The sequence below is a fragment of the Lontra canadensis genome, unplaced genomic scaffold (assembly GCF_010015895.1).
Source record: "Lontra canadensis isolate GAN:19392208 unplaced genomic scaffold, GSC_riverotter_1.0 scaffold35, whole genome shotgun sequence".
In the NCBI taxonomy this organism is placed as follows: Eukaryota; Metazoa; Chordata; class Mammalia; order Carnivora; family Mustelidae; genus Lontra; species Lontra canadensis.
In genome coordinates, this window is record NW_022631029.1 from 5,096,197 (window position 1) to 5,118,757 (window position 22,561).

A 22,561-nucleotide genomic window follows, 5' to 3' on the forward strand; every position below is an offset into this window, starting at 1 on the left:
CAGAGCATGTGGGTCCGTAAGCATCTATGGTACCGGCAGGCACCTGGCACGGAGCCGGTGCTCACGGAATGGGAGACGTTGTTCTGTGCCAGGTACGTGCAGGCACAGGTACCTAGATGAGTTCCCAGAATGGAAGCTTGCTGGACCCTGTGTTACAGCTCCTTGATGGGGCAGCTAGCTTCCTTTTACAGAAGAGCAAACGGAGGCCCGGAAAAGAGAAGTAATGTGGCATCCGCTCCCCAGTGGGTACGCATCCCCCCTTTCTCAGTGGCACATGAGTAAGAAATCCTGCCCTCTCTACTGGCATTCTACAGCCCCCCAATCCGGGCCGTGTGTCCACCCTCAAGGGCTTGCTCTTAGAACCTGTGCGGGCTCCTTGCTCCAGCTGCTCTGCCTGTGGGCTCCCATCCCCACCCCCCGGTGTCCGGGATACAGCAGGGGGTCTCCAGGGGGCCCCAGATGGGAGAGGACCCACTTACCGACACCACCAAGGTAGGGGCTGATGGTCTTCCAGGCGCCGATGCTTCCCTGCCGCATGCGCTGCCCCACGGCCAGTTCCAGGTACAGGAGAGGCATGCCCTCCACAATGAGCATGACGAGGTAGGGCACCAGGAAGCTGCCTGCGGGTGTCCAGGGCCAAGACCAGGCCATCACTGATGCGTTTCACTCTGGAGCCTGCAGGACCTCCATTCACATGACCCTCCAGCCACCCTCCCTTCCTTCCTTCAGTCTTTCCACATATGCATTCATCCTTCTACCTTTCCACCCACCCATCCTTCCACCCTTCCATCCATCCTCCAACCCTCTGCCTTCACTCTTTTCTACCTTGTTCCACAACCCACTGTTCTTTTTTTAAGATTTAGAAAATTAATTTACTGACAGACAGAGATCACAAGTAGGCAGAGAGGCAGGCAGAGAGAGAGGGGGAAGCAGGCTCCCTGCTGAGCAGAGCCTGATGCGGGGATTGATCCCAGGACCCTGGGATCATGACCCGAGCCGAAGGCAGAGGCTTCAACCCACTGAGCCACCCAGGCGCCCCAACACACTGTTCGTTCATGCCTCTCACCCATCTGTCATTCATCCATCTGTGTTCTTCCATTCGTCCATCCATCCACCCACCCACCCATCCATCCACCCAATCCAACCATCCACCTACCCATCCACCCAACCACCATCCAACCACTCATCCATCCACCCATCCAACCATCCACCTACCCATCCACCCAACCATCCACCCATCCACTCATCTACCATCCAACCACTCATCCATCCACCCATCCACCCATCCAACCATCCATCATCCATCCGTCCATTCATTCTTCCATCTTTTCATCTTTCTACTTATCCATCCATCTGTTCAACCATCTGTCCATGGATGACATGTGGACTTGTTAGTTAAAACATTGAAATACTTCCATCCCAGGTAGTAAACTGCCACTGTCCCAAGCCCCTTGAGTGCCTTTCTCAATGCCTCTGCTGCCCCAGCTCCTCTGCCAGAAACCTTAGTCCATCTTCTGTTGTACCAACCAATGATGTATGTGTGAGGAGACAAGGGGTCCCCAACAGAGCCTAGACCACCATCTTCTTGGACAGAGTACCTCTATTGTATATTGTATCTGTTTTATGCAGGGGCCCTCGGTCTAAAATTTTATTTTAATGAAGAGTACTATCACCAACACAAATTTAAAACTCATGGGTCCCTGAGCAGGCATCAGCGGATGAATGCCTGTGATGACAGCGGGGAGCCAGGGGTGTGGCTGTAGCTCTGGAAGCCCTCCCCACTGCTGACACCTGCTGGGGGCTCCCTCCACCCCTGCTTGCAGGGCCTTACCCTGCTGCTTCTCCCGGGAGCCCCGCCCCTCCTTCCCTCCTTCTCTGAAGCCCTGCTCATCTCTCCCCCTGGGCTCCCAGCTCCTTGGCAGTGGACCTGACAAAAGGTTCCAGGAGGAGAAGAGGGCAGGACTCCTGATTAAAATAAAACCCTGACACTACAGCTGCAGGGATTAAGGGCTGGTTACAGAAGGAACTGGTTGCAAAAGTGTTCAAGTCAAAGAATGAAATATAGATGCTTACATGAACATCTAATGTTTGCAGCAATGCCTTCACTGTACATACAGAGCCCCCGAGCTCCCTCTTCTCCGCCGGCGGGATCTCACGATCCCTCTCCCGACCGCAACATGTCCGTGTGCATCACCCCCCCAGTAGCTACCTGGCGTTCTGCTAGGAAAATGTGCCCAGACTCATTTCATCCTTTGTCATTCTAAACAGAGCAGTGGGACAAAGCCTGGCCCACGTGTTCAGTTCTTTCCTCCGGGCAGAAATCCCAGAAAGAGGATCGCTGGCACCAAGACCAAGCAGAGACCAAGCAGGGCCATCTCCCACCACAGAGAGAAAGGCACCGACTATGCCACTACCACGAGGCCTCGCCTTCCCAGCTCTGATCTCCCCACTTACACTGGGGCCCACGACACGTGCTCCCCTCTCACTTTTGGACTCTGTGCTGATGACTCTGCCAGGCCCTGCTCCCATCCTGCCCTGTTGAAACGTGTTTTGGCATCTCCCCAGGTTCTTCTTAGAGCAGGGAGTTCAAGAGGCAGTGTTGTTGGGGGGGGGGGTCCCCACCCACCACAAACCTAACAACAAAGGCTGCATGGACACCACCTGCTTGGAACAGCATTCAAACCCTCAGTTGTCGTAAGAAAAGCTCATTTACATCCAAGGTGTTAAACAGTAACCACACGAGGCCTGGCAAGATCCATGGCAGATTTTCTCTCTGACAGGGCCTGCCTGATGGCCCATGGCCCATGGGGAGGCTGGAAATCAAAGACCTGGTGCCCAGGCGGGGTCACAGGGGCACTCGGGGTCTGCCCATCAGACATTTCTATCTCCCCTCCCATCCTCCAACTATCCAAACACATGATCCCTGTGAGTTCACTCTGCAACTGTTTTCTCAACACATGGTTTTAGAGGGGTGCCTGGGTGGCTCAGTGGGGTAAAGCCTCTACCTTCGGCTCAGGTCATGATCCCAGGCTGCTGGGATCGAGCCCTGCAATGGGCTCCCTGCTTGGCAGGGAGTCTGCTTCTTCCTCTCCCCATCTGCTGCCACCCCCCAGGTTGCGCCCACCCCCATCAAATAAATAAATAAAATCTTTTTAAAAAGTGGTGTTAGAACTGAACACCAATGCAGAAAAAGATGAATCTCAACCCGTATCTCACATTTTAGAAGCCCCCCCCCCAATACCTCTCAAAATGGATCACAGACCCATATGCACAACTCAAAACTATAAAACTTCTAGAAGATGGCCCAGGAGAAAAACTTTCTGACCGCAGGCTAGGCAAAGATTTCTCACCTACCCCATCGAAAGCACTATCTATGAAGGACGGCAATGATAAGTCAGATTTCATTTTCAAACTGTGCTGTGACAGACACAGGTAGGAAAATGAAAAAGGCAAGCTGAAGACTGGGAGAAACATTTGCAAAACACAAATCTGACAAAGACAGCATCTAGAATTTGTAAAGGACTCTCCAAACTGAACAATGAGGAAACGAAGAACCCATTCAAAAAAAGTACAAAGGGGGCGCCTGGGTGGCTCAGTGGTTAAAGCCTCTGCCTTCGGCTCAGGTCATGATCCCAGAGTCCTTGGATCGAGCCCGCATCGGGCTCCCTGCTCAGCAGGGAGTCTGCTTCTCTCTCCCTCTGCCTGCCATTCTGCTTACCTGTGCTCTCTATCTCTCTGTCAATGAAATAAATAAAATCTTTGAAAAAAAAAAGTACAAAGGATCTGAACAGACATTTCAGCAAAGAAAACACACGAATGGCAAATGAGCTCATGAAAAGATGCTCAATGTCGGTGTTCATTGTGACAACAAGCATACGGATCACGGTGAGATGCCACTGCACACCTATCAGGACGGCTAAAATAAACCAGGCTGATAATATCGAGTGCTGGTGAGGACCTGGGGGGACTCCCAGGCATTGCTGCTGGCCTGGAAGGTGGTGCAGCCGCTCTGGAAAGGGGTTTGGCAGTTTCACATAAAGTTAAGCACACTCTTCCTGTGTGCCCCAGCCGTCGTACCCCTATGTGTTTCCTCTAGAGAAGCGACAACATTCGCATCAAAACCTCTGTATGAATGTTTATAGCAGCTCCGTTCAGAGTCATCAGAAACTGGAAACAACTTAGTGGTTCTCCATTGGATGAGTGGGTAAGTTGTGTACATCCATCCAATGAAATACTACTCAGCCAGCAAAAAGGAACAAACTACTAATCCACGCTACAGGACCACAGACTCTCAGAAGTGTTATGCTAAGTTAAAGATGCCAGGTTTGAAAGACTCCGCACTGTATGATTCCCCTTACAGGACATTCTGGAAAACAGCAACCCCACAGGGACCGAAAACAGATCTGTGGTTGCTGGGGGTCGGGAAGGGAAGGGATGACTCTAAGGGGCATTACTGCAGTGGAGGTAACACAACCAAACATTTATCAAAATTCTTAGAACGGACACCAAAAAAAAAAAAAAAAAAAAAAAAAAAAGGTTACTTTCCTGCGTATCTCAAGAAAAGAAAAATTAGTTTTGTGATGAGTTTGAAAATGAGTCCACTGACCAACCCTCTTCCACGGACTTCTCTCCTCTGATCCTGCCTTAGTATGAGCAGACCCCATTGTCAGGGAGAGATGGATAAAAATCCTTTGCTCCCATGACCCAGGGATGCGAAGCCACAGGAGGAGAACCAGAGGCTCATTGAACTCCACGCGGAGTGCTCACGTGGGAGGACTTGCAGGCGGACGTCCCCACAACAGCCAGGCCTGATCAAGCCTGGAGAAATCCCCAGGCACCCACAGAACTGAGAGAAAGAATTCACTGTTCTACGTACTACTTCGTTTTTTGCCCCCCCCCTTTTACCTCTCAATACTTTATCACACTGCTCCTAAAAATAAGGACATTCTCTTGCATAATCCCAGGGCAAGGAGAACCAGGAGAGTGACATGGCAGCAGCAGGAGGATTTAACCCACAGACCTGGGTCACCTGGGTGGCTCAGTGGGTTGCGCCTCTGCCTTCACGGCTCGGGTCATGGTCTTGGAGTCCTGGGATCGAGCCCTGTGTCAGGCTCTCTGCTCAGTGGGGAGCCTGCTTCCCTCTCTCTCTCTGCCTGCCTCTCTGCCTGCTTGTGATCTGTGTCAAATAAATAAACAAACAAATAAAAATTAACCCGCAGACCTTCCTGCAATTTGACCAACTCCCCCACCCCCATCCTCCTTCCGGCCTCACCATCACGAGTGGCGTCTTGGGCTGGATCCCCTCACTCAGCTTCTGCAAACTGGGACAGCCTCTCGGGCTCTCCTTGTCTTTCACAACCTTGACCTGCCAGAGAATCCTAGCCAGTTCTTCTGTGGAATGTTCCTTGCTTTGGGTTTTGGCAGGAACACCGAAGCCACCTGGGTCTTTGTCCAGGGGCACATGATGCCGCTTTGCCCCGCTCTCAGGTGGGTTCACTTGGCTCACTTGGTCAAGGTAGGCTCTGCCAGGTTTCTCTGCGGAAAGTTATGGGTTTGTCCCCTTGGAAATGATGATGGGACTTTGCTGGGAAGTATTTTGAGCTGAGATCGCCCTCCTGTTTCCCATCAGACCCCTGCCCGCCAGACTGAGCAGCCCCTAAGCATTCTTGCGGGAGACACCCGTCGTCGTGCTGGCTGTCGACAGGCGACCCTCGAATTCCATCATTCCTTCTACGTCCTTAAGCTTCAGAGGGCTCTGGGGTGCCGAGATAGGTCAGGTGGCACGGGCTTGTGTGCGTCTGCACAACCCTGGGCGTGGGGAATGGTTACAGTCACAGAGGACAATTCTATTCTGAGATATAAAGACGGCTCCGAGCCTGGAGAGCTCTTACTGCCACCTCCCCAGCGAGCATCCTTGTGTCCCGGGGCTGGTCTTCCTGGTGTCCGTCCACTCCACAGTTCCCCCCGACAGCTGATCGTCCAACTGTGTCCCTCTCTGCCTTCCCACACATACCTGGTCAAAGCCTGCTTCGCTTCTCCTCACACCTAGAATAACACCCACACTCCTTCCCATGGTCCCTGGCTCTGAGACCCAGGGCTCTGCTCTCCTCTCCAGGCTGGTGGCCTCCCTCACGCCCCTGAGCCCCGTGGCCCTTCCCGCTGGTCCAGCCTCTACACAATTGCCCTCTCTGATCCCTCTGCCTGGAATGTTTTCTCCCTTCTCTCATTTCTCTGCCCAACCTGCCCCCACTCAGAGGAGCCTTCCCGGTCTGCCTTAGTGACCATGGCCCCCTCACCAGAGAGACCCTCCAACTTCTCACCCCGCTGGACCTTCCGAGCAGTAACTCCTGTGACATGATGCTGTAATTCCAGCATCTGCCTGCTGCCTCGCTCCCCACGGCAGGGATGCCCTCGCTCGCTGGTCTGCTCGAACAGAGCAGAGAGCCCAGCACAGTGGGTATCTGGTGGATGCAGGACAGAGTCCCTCAGGCTCGCTGGACCTTCTGCGCACACAGCTTCCTCCTGGAGCCTCTCCACATCACCCAAAGCTAAGTGGGGGTGCTCCCCTCACAGTCTACTGCTCCGCTCACCCCCACTTCCCAAAACAGCTCCCAAGCGCGGAGACGGGGTCTGCCTGGCCCACCGTGGACTCTCCTGTTCCCACCACGGGGCCCGATAGAGAGTAAATGCACGTTCGGTGAGTGTTTGCTGAATGGCCGCTGGATGGTAAGTGGTTCTGTGGGTGGTTCAACGTGGGTGGGCAATCTGTGAAGCTCTTACCAGAGAGAGATGACAGGAAAGGTCTGGGAAAGTTCGTCATGGTTGCTAAAACCATCACGTTGTTAAAACCGTAAAATTTCATAGAAGGTTCCTTTGAAATCTGCCTTTATTTTGTGGCTGCATTTAGGTAATGTGGACCTGAGGCAAGTCTATATTGCTCTGCATCTCCCTCAGGAAGGGCGAGCGCTCAGAAGGCAGTGTTTGGCCCCCGGATAATACACTGCAGATCAAGACACAAGGGCTCCTCTAAAGGCTTCTCAAGCAAATGCTTTCCTTCAAAAGCAATTTGCCAGGACGCACAGAAGAAATCTGTAGCCAACTTCTAGTAGCTGGTCTCTAAGAGCCAAGAGAACACAGCGCTTAAGGAAGAGCGTCAGGCCATGAGGAAGAAAGGACCATTTAAGGAGAAAAAAGATTTTATGAAGATGTAAAAATAGGGCAAATGAATTTAAAGCCAATGGCAGGTTGTAAGTAAAAAATGAAAAATGACCCCGTAGCCGAGGGGAAGAGGATACAGCGGAAACGACAGAGGGTGAGGCAGGGACCACGGCAAGTGCATCTCCTGGGTCTCTAGAAGGAACCAAGCAGCAGAGAAGGCTGTGGACAGAGAAGCTGGAACAACAAATTCGACCAGATGTTTCCCTAGCCGTGTCACAGAAAGGGCTCCCTAGTTCCCAGTAAACATTAAACAAAAACTTTTGTAAGCAAAAAAAAAAAAAAAAGTTTTGTAAGTTACCAGGTCCCACAGAGCGGAGAGCCACAGTGGTGGGCCCCTGGGAACCGTGCAGCTCAGAGTGTCCCTGACTGCAGGATTCGCCCCACAGAACACTCAGGTCGTTCAGGCCCGTCTGCAGGTGACCCGCCCGGACCTGACTGCCAGATCACGAGAAAGGCGGGGAGGAGAGGACCCAGGGACACAGCAGCCTTTGACAGCAGGGGAGACGCCTGGACCCTCTCACCCGGGAAGCCCACCCCCGAGGGTTTCACCTTCTCAGCCAGCCCATCGGGCAGCCCCAGCAGCCCATTCACAAGGATAAGGGGGCTAATGTCTGCAAAAAGGACTGACTTCCAGAAGGAGCTCTGGTGCCCCCTCCGGAGGGTCAACAGCTGGACGGAGACGTTAGTAATCAGCGGGGGACGCGGGGTAGGGTCTCCACCCTCCATGCCGGGAGCCCTACTAGTCCGAGGCAAACTGTTGAGAATGTACTTACTACCCAGACATCTAGCCTGCAAGGTTTGTGAGATCAAGTCTCCATACCACCCTGGAGAATGGGCAAATTAGTTAGTGCTACGTCTGTAAACGGAATCTCGAAGGGCCGTGTAAGTTCACAGCTTCAAAGAATATTAAATGATTTTGGAAACAATCGCTGATTGTCGCAGGGAAAGTAAAATCATTAAGACATGGAATTACATATAAAATATGCCTCCAGATCGAACAGTCATGACTTTTTGGCTACTGGAATTGGGGTGATTTTGTATTTCTTTATATATTTCTCTATTTTCCAAATTTTCTACCATGAACATGTATTCTTACATTTATGACCCGATGTGCGCACGCACACACACACGAATACGTCTTCTAGAACAAGTTGCTTATTTTTCTTTTTTCTTCTTTTAAGGTTTTATTTATTTGACAGACAGATCACGGGTAGGCAGAGAGGCAGACAGGGCGGGGGGAGGAAGCAGGCTCCCTGCTGAGCAGGGAGCCCGATTTGGGGCTCAATCCCAGGACCCTGAGACTATGACCTGAGCCGAAGGCAGAGGCACCCAGGTACCCCGCTACTTATTTTTCTAATGATCACAGCCAGTACCGTATCTGTTTGCCACACCCAAGAAGCTCCCTACAAAAGAAACTCCTCTCTGTATGAAATTTATCTCCGCAAATCTCGGCTCTGTCCTTTGAGACCCACAAAGACACCAAACAGCCAGAGGAAGCCACTTTCAGGGGAAAGTTCGCTCAGGATTTCAAACTCAGGCCATCTTTCCACTTCCATGCCTTTGTTTCTCCAAAACCACACAGGGACTTTTTTACCCTGATTTTTTCCTTTTTGGGGTGCGTGTGTGTTTAAGGAGTACAGAACCCAAATTCCTAGGTGATGTGGAAGCTGCTGTCCAGGGACCACCCTCTGAGGAGGGCGGTCCTGTTCTCTGCACACCCAACCCCATGGCCTGCCTCCTCCTCAACCACCCCCTCCCAACTGGGCTTTCCCAGAAAAGTCTATGTAGAGTCAACTCCAATCAACTTTTGGGAACAAAGAACAGAAACACAAGTACGAAAAATGGCAGTCCTGCTTACCCCGCCTCCCACCTTGGTCTAGAACTTGCAGTTGCCCATCCGACCCCCTGCCCAGCGCCCCCGCCAGCAGTATCCCTTCACCGGCCTCCCTGGTGAACGCGGTCCTAGCATCCATCAGTCCATCCGTCCGTCCGTAGGCTCTGTAAAGTCTGAAGGTGCCCCTTCCCCGCCTGGAAACCTGGCTTCGCTATGCCGGTTCCATCTCGCCAACCTGCTAGTCAAGGTCCTTCTGTTTGCATTCCTGCTGGACCCTTCCTCGTGTGCCCTCCCGGCCACCAGCCGTTCCCCTCAGATGTACACCCTTCTGTGTCATCTTCACACATGGTTTCTTCTTCCCGGAATGATCCTGTCCCTAAATCTACCTGGTGAGCTCAGACTCATCTGTCCAGCCAGAAGCCCTCCTGGCTTCTCCCGGGCAGTTAGTCGTTCCTCCTGAGGCACCTAGTCAAGCCTCCTGAAGAGCCCTCAGGACACCCCTCCTTGTGGAAGAGACCTTCCCATGCTGTCGCGTCCTCCGGGGTGATGACCATTTTTGTCCCCAGCAGCAGAAGATCCTCAATCCGTGCTTGCTGAAGAACTGAAATTAAACTCCTAAGAGGTTTGCCTTGTTGACTGTTTAATGTTCTAGGCTCGTGTCTGTTTGGGGAAGGATCTCAGATGGTGGTTCTCATCCCTATGGCACAGCAGGACCCCCAGCGGAGCTTTAATATGCCTCCTGGTAAGGACTGGAGTGAGACCAACTCAGGATTTGGGGGTGGGACCCAGACATCAGCATGCGGTCCAGCTCTCGGGGGGGCTGCTAGAGGCTTCCCTACTGGCAGGTGGACGCTGTGATCTGGTTGGGGATCTTTCTTCCCCGTGGGGGTGGGCCGGATATTGGGATGAGCCACATCCGAGTCCACAGTGCCGTGCATGGTAAGACATGGCTTTACAGACACTTTTAAATTAAGGAGTAGGGGGTGTCCTGGAAAAGGCGAGGAGTGTGGGTATCCCCCCTGGGAGGGGGGAGGCACTGACATTTGGGGGAAGGGCAGGGGTGGAGAGGGCTGGCCTGCAAGTGTCAAGGGCTTCTCTTGGGTGGACACGGTGGACAGCAGGTGCTTGGCCAGCCCCCCTCTGGTGTGCAGGGGAAGCTGTGGTTGAATGTCACAGCAGGCCATGTGGGGAAGGGCCCTGAGCCAGGCAGGGTTAGTCCTGTCCTGAGGAGGGGCGGGGTGGGGGGGTGGGGGGGGGAGGGGAGGCCCAGGCCTCTGCAGAGTCACTTCCGGTTTTGCCTTTATCAGAACAGGAAACCCCAACCCCAGGGGGTCTGGGGAGAGTTCGGTTTCCTGAGGGAAATGGCCCAAGCCCCAGCTCCACCTCCAGAAGCCCCCTTTTCTTCCCTGGACTTGTCTCCCATCTCTGAGTGGGGCAGACAGGACCAACTGCAGGGGTGCTGGGAGGAGGACATTGAGGGCCTGCTGCCGAGAGCCCAGACCAGCCGGTTCCCAGCACCTTGTCTAGAAGCCCCTGTAGCAGCAGCAGCAGCAGTCAGGGCTTCTCGAGAGACGCACAGAGCACATGCTCTCACCTACTATCTGGAGTTGACTTTGGAAATTTTATGGGCTCAATGCACAACCACCTCTGGACCTCAGGTTTCCATCCCACTGAGAACTGTAGAAACACGAACGTGCATTCATCGATCACGTGTGCGTGCACACGCTGTATGACGAGCCACAGCAGGTGCCGTTTGCTTGTCCATCTGCGCGCTGAGCTGTTGTGGCTCTGTCCAGGGGCAGGCGCTGGCCGGGACAGTTGTGGCTGCAGGGGCATGCAGGGCCAGCTCAGACCAGCTCACGGGAGCCGGCGCGCACACTGCCGCCAGCCCTGCATCCAGGGACCTCACGGTGGGACGTGTCCCAGGACATGAGTGTGTGACGTCAGCCATGGTGGGAGCATTTACACGGCGATAATCATCAGACGCTCCAAGTTAGGTCTGACTTCTCCTATCAAAAGCCGGCTGCTCCACGTTTTCCCAGCACCCTGCTACCTCACTCCCAGCAGCTGCTGGCCTGGGGGCGGCATGAGAACACCCCTGACCTCTGTCTAAGGTGTGCTCCAAGGACCAGCAGCATCAGCACCACTTAGGACCTTGCTAGAAGGGCAGACCCTGCCCCTGCCTCTCTGCAGGTGCCTGAGTCAGAATCTCTGGGGGCGGTGGCCAGAGACCTGCCATTTATCAGGATCCTGGGAAGGCTACGCTCTAAGCACCAGAGAGGAGCAGAGGGGGCTTTGAGGGGGAAGTGGGACATCCCGTCTGAGAGTCATCGAACCCATGCAGGCAGGCAGTCCTCCGACTTCCTCCTCTTCACAGATCCCATATAACAGAGAGAAAACTTAGGAGGAAAATCATCCACGTTGCCACCGGCCACACAACTGTTCCCCACCTGTCGGTGTCTCTTCCATGACTTTAGCACATTTGTATAAAAAGCAGTTGCTGGTGCATTTCTTTTCTACACGGGCGAACCCATGCATTCTTATCCTGGATTTCTTCCAGAACAACAGTGCCTTGGACGCAGACCCGGTCACCGAGGGCTGCTGACTGTTCCTGGAGAGGTTCTGGGCTATTTTTCCTCTAGCGCCGGCATGCTGCACAGAGGCGGCTGGTACCCGAAACATAATCTTCAGAATTAACATTCCTTGTGCTGGACCTGGCTTGGACAGCAGGAAGGACACAGCCCCCACCCCACCCCCTTCCGCACAGAGCCAGCCCCGTGGAAAGGAGCACGGATCCCTAATCCTCTTTATTCTGGGAAGTATTTTGGCACAACTTGGCCCTATAGTTTATAAATAAGCCCTTTGTTGGCTGTAGGCGGCGGGTCATGGTGCTGTTGAGAAAAACCCTCCTCCGGAGACTTTCACCATATGGTTGGCTTACCCTTTAGCTTTAGGTGAAGAATGGGTCTGCAAATGGCCTGGCTTTTGGGCCACATAAATCACTTATTAATAGGCAACACCCCTGGACAGGGAAAGGCTCAGGGAAAACCACGCGCATCCCCACCTCAGGTACCCCATGTGTTTCTAACAGATCCCCCTCAGCAGTCCAACCAATACTTTTTGGTGCCGCCTCTGACCCCCACCACGGGGGTTGATGGGAGGCAGAGAAAGGAGGCCTCCAGGCTATAGACAGCTTCCCAGGTAGAGGAAATAGTTCGTGCAAAGTGTGCAGGCAGGGAGTATGCATTCGCCGACAGAGAACTGTCCAGAATAGTCTAGAACATTCGGTGGGGCTGGCAGATGAGCAGGCGGAAATGGGGTGGAAAGAGAAGCAAGTGTCAGGTGATGAAGCCCTGGCTGGGCCAGGATAAGCCGTTGGGTCTTTACTCTGTAGATACTTACACCTTGAGAACGTGCCACCTGCCCAGCCTATTTCTGCTCATCCCGGACCCAGTGAGCCACCAATCCTGCCTCTCTCCTTGGTGTCTACCCATCCATCGGCCATCCTCCATCTCTCTCCATCCACCCAGCCCAGCCACCCAAGTTACCCTGTACCAGATACAGGATTTCTTTTCTCTTCCACGTCCTGAATGTCCTGTGGTTCCCCTAGCAACTCCCTACATATATACAATTTCAGAATTACTCCACCCAACCCACGTCACCTGTGGGCTATTCAGGGGATGGTGCTGTTAGAAACAAGAAATTAACAGTCATGGGACAGTGGGGCTCACCTGGCCCGAGGGGTGGAAACCACGCAGCCAGGACAAAGGTATCGTGGGCAGTAGGTGTGCTGAGCACAGGACGACCCAGAAATCTCATCCTGACAAGCAATTCTTTGAAAAGTCAGCTATGAAGCCATTATACCACATGGCAAAGCATACCCTTCCCATAATTATGATGTGTTTATGCCCTTCGAATAAAAAAAAGGAATCAGAGAGTTAACCTTTTGCCAGTTTTTCTTTTTTTTGAACAGGTGAGGGAAGGCTAAGGGGAGCAGTACTTTAAGTCTTGGTCCTTCTTAAATGGGTTAAATCTTGTTAATACTTTGGTCTAACATCTTTTATTGTCCTTTATGGTGAAAAAACATTCCTGATTATAGAAAACATCACACACACACACACACTCCAAGGCAAAGAAAAACCACCCTGAGCTAACTACTGTTAACATTTTGGTGTATTTTTTGTTCTCATTCTCTTTTCCTGGCCTATTTCTAAACATAGCTGAGACCACCCCTTATGTACAGTTTTGAATCTAACTTCCCCTCCCTCCACTGAATAGACGATAGGATAAAACTCCTATGAAAGTTTCTGAAAACTCCATCCCAGTGTCTGCACACCGACGTTCCATAACTTATTGGACTAAATCCCTTTCCTTGAGGGCTTGGGAGGTTTCTAACATTTTACTCTTATTAAAAGAGTAAGACTGTCCTTCCATCGCCAACCCTTGGTCAGACCTCTGATAACTTCCTTTCGGTAGAATTCTAGAAATGGAACCAAGGAAAAAAACTCTTGTTTAATGCTGAGACTTCAAGCCCTCTCAGCCTTACAAAATGATAGGCTGGCCTGCACAGACGCTCCCTGGCGTGTCACTAAGGTGTTCCCAAGCTCCCCACAATGTTAAGGGACTCTGTATGGGCATGGGTGAGTCTCTCTACTAAATGTACCCTGATGCTTCAGAGGAAAAGAGGAAACATTTGTAAAACCAAACCAAAACACCAAAAACAGTAACAAAAAAGAAAACAAAACCAAAAAACAAAACAAGAAAAAATTAGAAACAGAATGATTTGCCTTTCCTGCCATCTGTGGTTCCAAATTCAAACCAGTGTTTTTCATAATTAAAAAAAAAAAATTAAAGAATCGCTCAAGACCCTTGTAACCGGTTTCAAACCAAATTGCTGGGAGTATGTTTCCTATCTGAAAACTGTAGCAGGAGTTTCTGTTGAAGAAGACAATTCCCTGCTCACTTTTTACACTTAACTGTCAGCTTTACTCCCTAGAAGTCAGCCTCTTGCCCCGGGGGGAAAACAGTCCCGAGCCTCCTGAGGCTCCCTGATCCCGAGGAGGCTCGGCGGCCTCTGGGCTGGGGCTGGGGCGTTGCAGAGGCCGCGGGAGGGCGGTTTTGGGTAACAGGTCGGCAGCGGATAGGGATGTGCGGGGTCCGGGACGGCGGGCTCTGCACCCCCGCGCCCCCTCGCTCGCGGCGAGCCTCAGTTTACCGGCCTGGAGGCGGGGCTCCCGCACCGACCGCACTCACCTCCGCCGTACATCTGGCACAGGTAGGGGAAGCGCCACACGTTGCCCAGGCCCACGGCGTACGAGATGCAGGCGAAGACGAACTGCAGCGGGTTGGCCCACAGCGGCCGCGACTTCTCCATGGCCGCGAGCTGGAAGCCGGCTCCCCCTCGGGCGCCGCGCGGGGCTGCTTCGGAGCGCCGCAGCCCGCACGACCCGCCCGCTCGGCCTGGGGGTGGCCCCGCGCCTCAGCCCCGGCTGCTCACTCGCTTTTTAATTGCTAATCTCATTAACGTGCGCCTGCCGGAGGGGCGAGGCTGGTAAATGGATGACGGCGAGCCCCACCCCGCCGGGCCGCCGCCGCCGCCGCCGCCGGGAAGGCGCCCGGGATTGCGCCTGGGACGGCGGGGCAGAGGGTGGTGCCGGGGGCCCTCCGGCTCCACCTCGGGGCCCGCGTGTTGCTTCGCGGCTGTTCGGAGCCGTCAGGCTCTCCCAGCGATCTACCCATCGTTTGTTTCCTGGGTGTCTACCGGGTGCGGGGCTTCATCTGGGGACGGGCTGTGAGCCACACGCAGACATCCCACCCCTTGCGGGAATTGACATCCGGGGAGGGAAAAGCTTAAATTGGCGGGGATAAAAGGTCCCATTTTCAACTACTGTTGACCTACAGAGAAGACAATTTCATATGGTTCATTTTGGTCCATATAAAAGACTGAGACACGAGGAAGGCAACTAAGGCAAAGCAAAAGGGTGAGCAGTACCGCGTGGGTAAGCTGGGGTGGTCCCGGAGGGCTTCCCAGAGGAGGAAACACGCCGTTTGCCCAGAGACTGGAAGGAAGGAAGGAAGGGAGGGACTCGGTAGCGCCTCCACTCCTGCGCAGACACACACTTCTTGGAGGAAGAGGAAGCCAGGCAGGCAGGTTTCCTTCCATCTACAGATGGGCCCTACCGCCTACTGTGTGCAGAGCATGGAGTCTGGCTCTGTAGTGCCAGATGGGAATCAGGATTCGTTTTGAACAACCTCTGTGGGATACTCCACTGCTCAGTTGGGTCTAAGGGCTAGAGATTCTGATTCATTATGCCGGAGTTGAAGCCTAAAAACCCTGTCTGGAAAGGTTGTTTGGTTCAAGGTGGTCACTACACCTGTCTCCGCCTGGTGCTTGGAGAAGTGCTAGAGCTGGCTTTAGAGCTCAGCTCTACCACTGAGCTGTGTGACCTTGGACAAGTCACTGAACCTCTCTGAGCCTCTGTTGCCTAATCTGTAATGGAAACAACATATCTGCCTCCCAAGGGCTCATGTGAGAGTTAAGTGATAGCTTCCTGTCTGCCACATAGTAAGTGCTTGATAAAGGGGGCACTGGTAGACGTCCCCAGAGGTTTGGATGAATGGAAAAGGCAGCATGCTAAATTAGTTAATAATAATGAAAGACTTTGAACAGTGCCTGGTACGGTGTCAGGTAAGAAAATGCTTGATACCTACGTATAAAGAGATGAGAAGTGGAATTGCTAGTGGAAATCTTCCTTGAAGCCAAAATGAGATCACTATTCTGGTTTCCCCCTGAGTCCCTGCCTGGCCAGCCGGTGGCTCCCGAGGAAGGTGGAGGCTCCTCAGATGGGCAACCTGTCCTTGAACTTTCCACCCCCAACAGCCAAAGCAGCAGAGGTCTACAATGCAGCAAGGAGGACTGTTGCTGCTTTTTAAACTTTGGGATTCTAGTGAGTGTTCTTCCTACAACTTGCCCTCTCCCCAGAGGGACTCACTATTCTGGGTCTATGGCTATGTGTTAGTTTCCACTGCTTGGACCTGTAGGCACATGAACTTGGGCAGCGTGTGCGCTTTCATGCCCGGCTTCCTTGCGCAAGTCATTCTGCTCAGGGAGCACCTCTCTAGGCCGTTCTCCCTGCTGCATAGTTCTCCATGCCACGAACCGACTCTGGGCGCTGCCTCAAGGACATGGTACCATCTCCAGTTTGGGGCTATCGTGAATAAGGCGGTGATGAGCATCCAAGTGCTGCTGGGAGACGAGTCCGCTCATCGCTGGGAACTCCTGGGCTGGAGGTTCAGCGTGAGCAGATATTGCCAAACTGTTTCCCGGAGAGGTAGGACCAGTTTGCACTCCCACGAGAGTTTCGGTTGTGTTGCTGTATCCTCAGCAATATCTGTCATTCTGTTTTAAAAGCGCTCCCCAGTTTGGTGGGTGTGTCGCAATGGTTCGCTGGGACTTATTTAAATTTCAATTTCCTGCACACGAAGGAGGCTGCATACCTTTCCCTAGGTGAACTGGGTCGTCTGGGTATCCTCTGCCATGAAGTGTGTGTTCTTTCGCCAGCTCGTAATTGACTTGTCTTTTCCTCCTGACCTAGATAGTTCCTTACTCCTTCTGGATATGAGCCCCGTGTCAGTTTTAGGTATGACGAATGCCTTCCCTCAGTCTGCTAGTTGTCTTTTTATTCTCTCAGTGGTGTCTTCAGATGAACTGATGTTCTTGATTTTAACAAACTCTTAACAAACAACTCTCGAGGGTGAGTTTTCCCTAGAGGGCGGCCGGCCCCATGGTGGCATTCAGGAGCTGAGTACTCCAGACAGATGTCCAGCATGGTTGCCGGCCACCTGCTTGTAGGGGGTTGGTGTGACAAAGGCAAGGCCCCTCTTCCATTCCCCAGCCCCAGGGGTCAAGCCACACTGCCAGGCCCTGCAGGAGCCTGATCAGGGTGGGAGGGGGCTCCGGGCAGAGCGCACAGAGACACCCTATAGTAGGACTAAGTAAATCCTCAGGGGCAGATGGCTCAGGGTTCCTGGTGAGGGTGTCTTCTGACGTCCACCCACAGCTCCCTCTAATCTGACCAGACTAGAAGCGCTGCTGGGAGAACAGGCCTGGGAGGGGCAGCTGCGCTTCCCTGGGGAACCAGCAAAGCAGGGGGTGGAGGTGAGCAGTGGCAAATGCTAAAGGGACCAGCTCTCTACGGAACTCTGGGTTGTAGCGCTCGCTGATTTCGCCGGTGTAAATACTCCCCCTGTGGCCAAGTCCAAGCTTCCAATTTGAACGTGGAGTTGGGCAGAGACACACAGGAGCCTGCCGTTGTCTGGATCTCCATGACACACACGCAGTAGACACAGCCTGGACGGAGGTGCAGTGAATCATTAGCGAATTAGTGAATTAGTGAATCATTAGGAAGTGGTGGGGTTTGAAGGCATTTGTCACCTCTGTTTTATGCCGTTTCCCTGTTAGTTTATATAACTGAAGTTTTAATTGTGGCTGCCTTTAACAATTAGCTTGCAAGATTCTGGAAGAGGTGGCCCTCCCGAGCCTGTGGGAGCAGGTGCCAGCACTCCACAGGGCCCCGGGACTGGGGAAGCAACTTCTGTGTGGTGGGGGCCAGGGGAGCGGGGCCGGGTCTCAGCAGGGCCGATGCCCAAGGGAGGCCTCACCCTGAGCACTCGCTGGGGCCTCCCACTGCCAGGACAGAATCTTCTCCTTCCACCCACCTGTCTGGTCTTATCAGGCCCCCTGTCAATCAGGTCAGAGGATCAGCCTGCTCCAGTTATCTGACTCGGGGAAGGAGGGACGGTCCTGATTCAACTGCATGGGTGTGGCCATGGCCGTGCGGGGGGTGTGGGTGGGGGTTCCAGGTCTTTACCACCAATTCCAGCCACGCAGCTGTCAATAATTAATGGGCTCGCCCGCTCGATAATGCTGTTACTTAACACACCCCCCCACCCCGCCCACCGCATCCATCCCTAGTTCCCCATGAGATAAAGTCCAAACTCCGGAGCCTGGTCCAGACAGCCCTGAGGAATTTATTTTTTAATTGGGCCAGGAGGAATTTGACCCTTGCTCACCTAGACTTTTCACCTTCCCGACAATGCTGTGCATTTTTCTACTCCTAGGCTGTTCCCTCAGCGAGGAACACCTTCTGCCTCCTTGACCTGGGAGAGAGTCCTCTCGATTCTTCTTGACTCAGATGAAACACTACCCTTTGTTGGAAGCCCAGCACCACCCCTGCCCCTGGCCAGGCTACATTGCTCCCTCTTCCCTGCCCCCCCCCGCCCCGCCCCTCCCGCCGCCCCAAGCCTGGGGCTGCAGATCTGGTTTCTAACGCTGTCCTGTCCACTGACCGTGCAGCCTTGTCACAAAGAAAGCAGGATATGTGTCCTCTCTGCTCCATGGCTAGTGTCACGTCTTTTTTTTTTTTTTTAAAGATTTATTTATTTAACAGAGAGCACAAGCACGAGAGAACACAAGCAGGGGGAGCGGCACAGGGAGAGGGAGAAGCAGACTCCCCGCTGAGCAAGGAGCCCCAGTGGGGATTCGATCACAGGACCCGAGCTGAAGGCAGATGCTTAACCAACTGAACCACCCAGGTGCCCCGGTGTCATGTCTTACTCATCTTTTTCTCCCTATTCCTATTCCTGACATTGAGTGTCCATAAAGTCCAGAGGATAAATGAGCACTTCGGGGTCATTTCATCATTATTGCTCTCTAGCATCGATAACCGAGGTGCCCACATTTCAGAAATTTTCTTCAGACATTCGAGTTTTTGTGGCTTATCCACCACGTGCCGGCAGGCTGCCGGGCTGGGGGACTGGAGGCACACCCAGGGCCAGAACAGTGCCCCCACCCGGCTGCCCAAGGTACCTGCTTGCTCTCTCTGCGGGAGCGCAGATGGGCTCTCAGAAGCCCCAAGGAGCTGCTGGGGGTGGCGGTCGGGGTGGGGTGGGGCTGTCAGGGGTTGAAGGGGAGGGTCCTCCTGAGAGCCAGGCTGGAGGCCCCCCCGACATCAGGGCCGAGTGTGCACGTGTGTGTGTGTGTGTGTGTGTGTGTGGTGTGCTGAGCAGGCAGGAGCTCCCAGGAGACCTGAGCCTCTTCTGGCTGCAAGTGGAACTCCTGGGCAGCCACCCCCACCCCCACCCCCGCCTCTCCCCCCCACTCCGACTCTCAGTGTCACCAGCCCCTTCGAGCGCGTGCCCCTCAAGCATCTCTGTGCCCACAGATGCCCTGGGGGCTCATTCAAATGCAGGTCCAGCTTCGGGAGGTCCAGGATGGGTGGGGCCTCCTGGGGTGCTTTTCTGACAAGCTGCCAGGGCACGCCGCCGGCCCTGGTCCAAATGCCCGGACCCCCAGATCAGACCCTTCAGTGCTCCCTGCGCCGTGGCCACATCTGCTGGGGTTTTGAGCCCATATTGTGCCCCATTTGTGAACCACGAGGACTATTCTCTATGGATCGTTTTCCTTTAAAAGAAATTCACTGTTTCACGTAAATGCATTTTCAAAGGAAGCTTTCGATCATTACCATATGGGCGAAGCTACTGTTTGTCTAATGCCTTTCAAGATAAGCTGGTAAATATTCCAGAATGTCTGTCCACGGTGAACCACCTCGCGTCCTCCCCGGTGCTGCGTGTGCAGTGAGGGCACCCCACTCCTCGCTCACAGGCGGCGCCCATGGAGCCCCAGAATTCCACGGCGTGCCTGGCGCTTGGTAGGCCATAGTGGGAGCCCGAGTAGTGGACCTGAGTGGAGCCGCCCCACCAGCACGTTTCTAGATACAGGGTTTCTGTGGAGAACTTGGGACAAAAGCGTTAAGGTCCCCAAATGTACTGGGGCTGCACTGCCAAGCCCAGGCCTCTGTTTTCAGGGAGGGGAGCTGAAGCTGGACGGTCCAACGGAGCAGCCACTGGCCACATTGCCATTGTTTAACCTTATTTTATTTTTGTAAGATTTTATTTATTTGTCAGAGAGAGAGAGAGACAGAGAACGCACTGGCAGGGGGAGAGAGAAGCAGGCTCCCTGCTGAGCAAGGAGCCTGATGCAGGACTCGATCCCAGGACCCTCGGGTCATGACCTGAGCTGGAGGACAGATGCTTAACTGACTGAGCCACTCTGGTGTCCCCTACTTAACGTTAAATGAGCTAACGGGAAATAAATACTAGGCATGCTCCGAGAGTCGGGTAGTGCGTGTGGCTGGGGGCTGCCGTGCTGGGCAGCCGGACAAGGAGTGTCCCCATCACTGCAGGAAGCCCCGCCGGACACTCCTGACGGGGGCCTGGGGGACTGAAGGGGGGTTTCTGTGCTAACTGCTGCCACAGAGAGCTTCCCGCCTGCTGGGCCCAGACTTTGAGCAAGGAAGTGGGACGCCGCCATGTCTGAATGCTGTCCTGTCCCCAGAAAAGATGGGACTTTTCTTTTGCTGAATGTGACCCCTCATCTTCCCGTTGGGAGGCTGGGTATGCCCTCGGTGGCTCTGTCTCCTGAAGCCACTCCAGCTGCGAGAGTGGAAACCCCAACCCCCAACCCTTCCCACTGCCTTTCTGTTTCCAGGGGCCACGGTCTCTGGCCTGGACTTTACACCCAATTCCACGTATCGCCCTGCTAACTCCCTTAACTCCCAGTCCTTTTACTGTCTCTCAGCCTTGAGCCACCCAGATGCGAGCCTCTCGGGGTTCACCAGACTGCTGGTGAGTGCTTCTGGAAAGATCTCGCAGAGCTGTGACTGGGTCTGCGGCAGCCGTGGGCCGTAAATCCTCAGCAGGGCCTTGATGCTGCTGTTGTTCCAAGATCTCTGTCCTGTCTCATGGCCCTGGGCCGGGGTCCCGGATCTTCTCTGGGTGCCTAAGCCTCTCTTTCCATCCCCCTCGGCCCATGATGACTTAACCCAGGTCCTGAGCAGCCCTTGGCCGGCTGACGGCTCTCCCTCCAGCACGGGACCCTTCCTGCCCCTCTCCCTCCTGGCCTGCCTCCCTGAGCGTGGGCTCCCACTGCCTCCTTGTGCCTCTGGGGCTGGTGTCTGTCCCACCGGCCACTCTGCTCCTCTCCCTGACATGGCAAATAGCTTTTCTGTGTGTGTGTGTGTCCCACATTCTCTGTCCCTCATCCACCATTCACTCCTTTACCTCTGATCAGGGAGTGACCTGGGTAAGAATGAGGCTCCCCTGGGACCTTGAATCCCCAGGCTGACACCAAGTGTACAGCGACTTCGAAGACGAGACACCTCAATGGAAAGACATCGACCTTGTCAGGGAGTGTGGGAGTTTGGCAAAAGATGGTAATGAGTAGAAAAAGAGATACTTATGGACCCTATTCCTGTTTTCCCTGTTCATGGTGAAATAGAACAGCCAGGCAGACAGACGCACATCAGATCTACGGCCCACAAATGATCGTCTCGCCCAGGTCCAGAACGGGATTGCCAGCCCCGAGTGGCGCCTTCCACCATCCTGCGTGTCAGACCCCCCACTCTCTGTGCAGAGGGAACCCTCTGCTGGCCACGCCTTTCTTGCTTTTCCCTGTGATTTTACTCCCCTCCTTCCCAAGGCGTGAATCCCCGATCACTACACTTTCATCTTATCTGTGTTTGAACTCTATAGTATAGAAAATATAGCAACTATCCTTCGGGGTTTGGTTTTGTTTATATCACCTGATTATTGTTTTTTAAGTTTCCTCCAAGTTGGTACATGTAGCTGTAGTTGGTTCTTTTTCCTTTTTTGATGCTCTGTTGTGTTTTCTCTATGATTATAACCACGGATCGGTTACCCACTTTACTCTCGGGGGACATTTGGATCATCTTTGGGCTTGGCTGCCGTGAAGAAAGCTGCCAGGGCCTTCGGGTGCATGTGTCCAGGTGCATGTGCACACGCATTTCTATGGGTGCGTTTGCTGAAACAGATGCATGTGTGCGTATTTTCAGCTTTGGTAGACGATCCCTAACCGTGGTTGTATCCGGGTCATTGCATCACTACTCTATGCCAGCCTGCAGTTCTAGTGGCTTTATATTCTTGCACGGTCTGATGAAAGCAAACAAAGGAGGGGGAAGCCTGAGTAAGAATTCAGAACAAAGAGGAAGCAAAAAATAAGATGGGGAAATGCATCCCAGTGTGGCAGGAGTTACGGTAAATATACATGACTTAAATGGACTAGGACAAAGACGGGGATAAAAATTTCATTTAGAAGAAATCTACTAAACGTAAGCTCACAGAAAAACTTAGGGCGAATTGATGAAAAGGAAACGCCGGGAAAATAGTATCCCCAAGAAAGCCACGGAGAGGTGTATTACTTCAGACGAACAGACTTGAAACCCAAAAAGTGTTATTAGTGACAGAATGGACATCTCTCACCAGAAAGATGGGAAGTTTTCAAAGTGGAATACAATGAATAAAACAGCTTTAAGAAACTGGAAGCAAAAATCGGTAGGACGGCTAGGAGAGCCTGTCTGTGGCTGGCAGAGCTGGAAACGGAAAGAGCGGAGACTGGAAAATGATACATTTTATATGTATATATATGTATAT

At 53.4% G+C, this 22,561-nt stretch overlaps 1 protein-coding gene across 1 annotated transcript in view; it reads right to left on the bottom strand.

Moving 5' to 3' along the window:
• The window catches only part of SLC6A20 (solute carrier family 6 member 20), a 31,290-nt gene extending 16,741 nt beyond the window's left edge, over window positions 1–14,549 (bottom strand). The window contains exons 1-2 of the mRNA XM_032867833.1: window positions 14,306–14,549; window positions 480–620 (exon numbers count right to left, since the gene is read on the bottom strand). Of these exons, the coding sequence (XP_032723724.1) occupies window positions 480–620; window positions 14,306–14,426 (262 nt within the window). The 5' untranslated portion in view covers window positions 14,427–14,549. The remainder of the gene's footprint in view (window positions 1–479; window positions 621–14,305) is intronic.
• Window positions 14,550–22,561: the final 8,012 nt, after the last annotated feature.